Source organism: Benincasa hispida, chromosome 5 (assembly GCF_009727055.1).
Source record: "Benincasa hispida cultivar B227 chromosome 5, ASM972705v1, whole genome shotgun sequence".
Classification (NCBI taxonomy): domain Eukaryota; kingdom Viridiplantae; phylum Streptophyta; class Magnoliopsida; order Cucurbitales; family Cucurbitaceae; genus Benincasa; species Benincasa hispida.
The window spans coordinates 47113769-47118994 of record NC_052353.1 but is presented as its reverse complement, the minus strand read 5'-3'; the positions used below and the strand labels follow the sequence as shown (position 1 = coordinate 47118994).

Below are 5226 nucleotides of genomic sequence, written 5' to 3'. Positions count from 1 at the left end.
TTCATGTAATTGATATTTAAAATTAAGATCTAAATGTTATAAACTCTCCAATTTCGTTTAATTTTAATAAATTAAACGTTAATTATATCGTATATAATTATACAACCCCTAATTCGAACTTGAACCTATTCAAATTCAAATCCTAATTTCAATTTGAACATTTTCAAATTGAAGTTCAATTTGAACAATTCAAATTGATATCATTCCTAATTCACTCAATTTATTCAAGAATAAGACCAAGTTATTTAAAAGCAGGTTAGACAATTATCTTTGGAAAAGAAGAATTAGAGACCAGACTACAAAATATAGATGTCGAGTCTGAAAGGCTTTTGATTTTATCTCGTGAGAAAAATGAGGCCATAGAAACAAGACATCTTGAAGCTACCAAAGTGCAGGAGGAAATAAATACTCTTGAGAATGCTCCAATTATTACTAATGAACCAAGGAAACTTTGGTTACGATTCGTAAGAATATGGATGCTGCATGTGAAGAGTTCAAGAACTTCAAGTGGAAGCTTTAACTTTACCCCATTTCTTTTGATTTTAATCATTACTTTCCATATTTAAGTATGAAACTTTGATTCAATGAGAATGAATTTTTTTTTTACATGATTGCACTTAAATTTTTTTATGTTCAGTTGTCTACGTATCCTTTATAATGATGTAATCAAGTCATAACATAGTTCAATACAAAGTTTTTTCTTCTTTTCTTTCTTTACTGGATTGAACTTGAAGTTTTCTTCAACCTACCTGTGTACCCTTTGTAATAAAAAAGGATCAAGTCATAACGTAGTTTAAAAGTTTTTTCTTTAGGCCGTTCACCTTTTAATCTCATACGGGCTAGGAGCACCATGTAGTTTGTACTCTTACTATGAGGAGTTCTTTTCTTACATATTTATCGAGCATAAAATTTGATTAGGCCAATTCTTAATCCATCTTGATCAACGATCACATATGCTTCATTTTTGTAGATTTCTTTGACGATGTAGGGTTCATTCCATTTAGGTGTGAGCTTATTTCCTTTATGTCTCCTCGTGATAATGGGTCTTCTTACAGCAAGTACTAGATCACCAATTTGAAAAGATTGGGGTTCATCGATAACTTGTAGAAATATAAGTTATTATTCTCTCAAAGTTAGAATAATTAGGATTAAAATGATGTAAACACATTCATAATAAAGGAAAAACGCATGGAATTGTACATATGTGATAAACTCAAGCAAAAGTACCATTTTAAGTAGAAATTGCATCACTAACACACTTTAATGTAGAAATCAAGTGAATTACTAAGTGTTTCAAAGCCAACACAAGGAGTCTACGTCCAGCTTATCCAACACATGGTAGGTACATTTGGCTCATGAAATTAACGTCAAATCACAATTTGCAAGCATGAGCAACTTATAGGTGATGTCTAAACGAGGCAGAATTGTAGACGGCTAACTTAGGGTATGGAATTTAATGCAGTCACATCACTAAGTGGCTCAGCTGATTGGCTATATAAGAGAAAGCTACCTACAGAAGTAAAGAGTTAGAAAATTAGAAATTGTAGAACCTAGAAAATTTGCAAATTCTTCATCTCTACCAATTACAAGAAAGAAAAAGGTGGAATGATTGCCATTTCCTACCATTGGTAACGAAGTGCTACCAGAGAAAAGTTCGAGAGAGACATCCCCTTCATCCTTTCTACGTAGTTTTCAACAACAAGCACAAAAATGAGCCAATGGGAACAAGAGATTGAACCCTACGGCTTGACTTTTCTCCCTTACTTAACATTTTGATTCATTGTCTTACTTGATTGAACTAGGATTCTATATAACAAAACATATTTCTTTAATTCAATCTCCATTTTCATTCACTATAACCTTTTCCATTTTAACCAATTCAGTGGTAGACCATTAATGGAAGAAAAGAGAAAAGACCTAAAAAAAGACAATCATCATCCTTCAACAACATTTGCAGACACACTTGTAGAAACATCTTAAGAAACTACGACACTTGAAAGAATTGAATTAGAAAGGGTGCCTGGCTCTACTAGTCATCCGGAACCAAGCACATCCGACGCAGGGGGAGTACCTGATATGTGTCTGAATAAACCTTTCCCTCGGTGCCTATAGAAGAAGAATGATGAAAACCAGTTCAAATGCTTTCTCGATATTCTTAAGCAACTACATATCAACATTCCACTCATTGAATCGTTAGAATAGATATCGAGTTATACAAAGTTTCTAAAGAATACTTTATCAAAGAAAAGAAAGATCAGTGAGTTTGAGACCATGGTGTTGACTCAGGAGTGTAGTAAACTGTTCAAAAGAAATATTCTTGAGAAGCAAAGAGACCCAGGCAACTTTACTATGCCATGCTCGATCGGAGGAATAGATGTAGGCCATGATTTATGTGACTTGGGAGCTAGTATCAATTTAATGCCCCTCTCAATTTTTAAAAAGCTCGGGATTAATGAGGCAACACCTACCATGGTAACGCTACAACTTGTGAACATATCCATTATATACCTTGAAGGGAAGATCGAAGATGTATTAGTAAAGGTTGACAACTTCATTATTCTGAATAATGAAGCTGACAGAGACGTCCCAATGATCCTTGGACACCAATTTTTAGCTACCGACAAAGTCAGGATTGACACACATAAAGAAGAATTGACCATGTTTGTAGATGATCAGGAAGTAAAACTCAATGTGTTCAACACATTAAAGTTCCCCGATGACTTAAAATCTTATCAGTTCAACTACTTAAGAAAAAATAGAACCAGGAAGTGAACCAAGGATGTGAGGTCCAGGCGTTGAGTGAGGGCACAAGGAAATTTGAGCCACTACGTCTAGATGAGCGAAAATCAAAGCCAACACTTCCTTCTTTGGAGAAACCACCAATGCTTGAGCATAAACCTCTTATGGACCATCTTAAATATGTTTTTCTTGGCAACAACAATACTTTACCTGTTATAATTTCATCTCAAATTTCTCCTACTAATGAACAACTTTTATCGTACGTATTGAAGAAGCATATGCGTACAATAGGTTAGACGCTGGCTGACATCAGAGGAATCAACCCATCTTTTTGTATACACAAGATCAAATTAGAAGAAGGGAAAACAGGATCAATTTAGCCCCAACATAGGCTCAATCCTCTTATGAAGGAGGTAGTGAAGAAAGAAATCATCAAGTAGCTCGACGTAGGGGCTATCTACCGTATTTATGATAGTAGCTGAGTGAGCCCAGTGTAATGTGTGCCAAAGAAAGGCAACATGAATTTGGTCATTAATAGCAACAGCAAGCTATAGTTGAGACACATTTTTCGTCTCGACGAGATTGATGGACTTATTTGAGATGGTTAACCACACCTTCCATAATGAGTGGTACAGGAACAACCACAAAAGATGTATACTCGAATTAATACCTAGACTTAGGTTGTTTTTATTAGCTAGAATATACCTAAGTAAAAGTATACCCAAACCGTCTAGAATACTTCAATGGAAGACTAATGATATACATTTAATATTATTTTTAGCTCTCACGTACTTAAGAGTTCACACTGTAGATTCATGCTCGACTTCATGTCATTTTTAGGTGACTGCTCCATTTAGAAAGTATTTGCATAGGTCAATAGCAAGGTGAATAGGGAAAGTTGTTCGTAGTAAGTGGGAGAAACAAGTGTGTCAACACATCCTATGGTTTCCTCCATTAGGTTGCACTGTGAGATTTTCCGCCTGGTGTCGTTTTTAGGCGACCACCCATTCGAAGGGTTGTGACTTGGGGATCAGAACAATGCAAACTCCAAAAATGGACAGGGTCTCTTAGGTCCATCTTCAACATAGTCTACGCCTCGGTAGTAGTTTGATACCGATCTTTGGGATCATAAAATGGTGGGTTACACTTACAAGAATTATTAAGTGTTAGTAAGTTCCCGACCAAAGAGCAATAACTAAATGCTATAGGAATAAGAGTTATTATGGTATTAATATTTAGTTAAGAATGCCTTGATTCAGTGAAGGAGTAATTGATTGCCCCTGGGTAGCAGTTATTTTGACTCACTGAAGTATTGTTGCAAATTAATGAGATATGGGTACCTTATTACTTTTGCTAAAACTTGATTGGATTTAATAGCTTTTCACTAATATAACTGGTTTACATTTTCAACATATCAAACTAAATAGTTCAGCTAATTGCTTTAAATAAGTTTAATGATGACAATTACTTAACATGGAAGTCAGGATATAAACACAATACTAGTAATTGATGATCTGAGGTTCGTTTTAATGGAAGAATGTCTTCTAGTTCTCGGCTTGTCAGCAGACCAAAATTTTTCGGTTCCCTATGAAAAATGGGTAAGGGAAAATGAAAAGGCCCCAACCTATATTTTAGCAAGCATATCTGATGTCTTGACTAACAAATACAACAACATGGTCACTGTTTAGGCGATCATTGATTCATCAGGCACGATGCTCTTAAATATGTTTTCAACTGCCATAAGATGGAAGGAACCTCCGTTAGAGAACATGTTCTAGATATGATGGTCCACTTCAATGTGGTGGACGCAAATGGTGTTGTCATAGATGAAAAGGGTCAAGTTAGTTTCATCATGGAATCTCTTCCAAAGTGTTTTCTGTAGTTTCGAACTAATGCAATGATGATCAAATTGATTACAATCTAACCACTCTTTCAAACGAGCTCCAGATTTACCAACCTCTTATGAAGAGTAAAGGACATGAAGGGGAAGCAAATGTTGTTACCTCCAAAAAGTTCCAAAAGAAATAGCCCTCAAGAACAAAGTCTGGACCTTCTACTTCATAGACTAAAAGTATTTGAATGAAAAGGAATGATAAAGGGAAAAGAAAGGCTCCTATAAAATGCAAAAGCAAAGGAAAATTTGCAGATAAAGGAAAATATTTCCACTGCAACGAAGACAAGCACTGAGAAAGAAACTGCCCCAAATATCTTGTTGAGAAGAAAGCTAAAAAAGCGAAATAGGGTAAATATGATTTACTCGGTTTTGAATCATGTTTAGTGGAAAATGATAACTCTACCTGAATACTTGATTCAGGGGCCACTAACCATATTTATACTTTTAATCAGGAAACCAGTTCCTGGAGACAGCTTGCAGAGGGCGAGACGACTTTCAAGTTTGGAACAAGAGAAGACGTCTAAGCTAAAACAATGGAAGACCTAAAGTTGTTTTTTTGGAGATAGATTCATTTTACTTGAAAATGTATTATA

General features: G+C 35.2%; 1 protein-coding gene across 1 annotated transcript; it reads left to right on the top strand.

The window, feature by feature from the left end:
* The first annotated feature begins 2271 nt into the window (after window positions 1–2271).
* LOC120077359 lies at window positions 2272–2772 on the top strand. The gene has a single exon (XM_039031244.1). It carries the CDS (start codon window positions 2272–2274, stop codon window positions 2770–2772), a length of 501 nt encoding a protein of 166 aa, XP_038887172.1.
* The last annotated feature ends 2454 nt before the right edge of the window (window positions 2773–5226 follow it).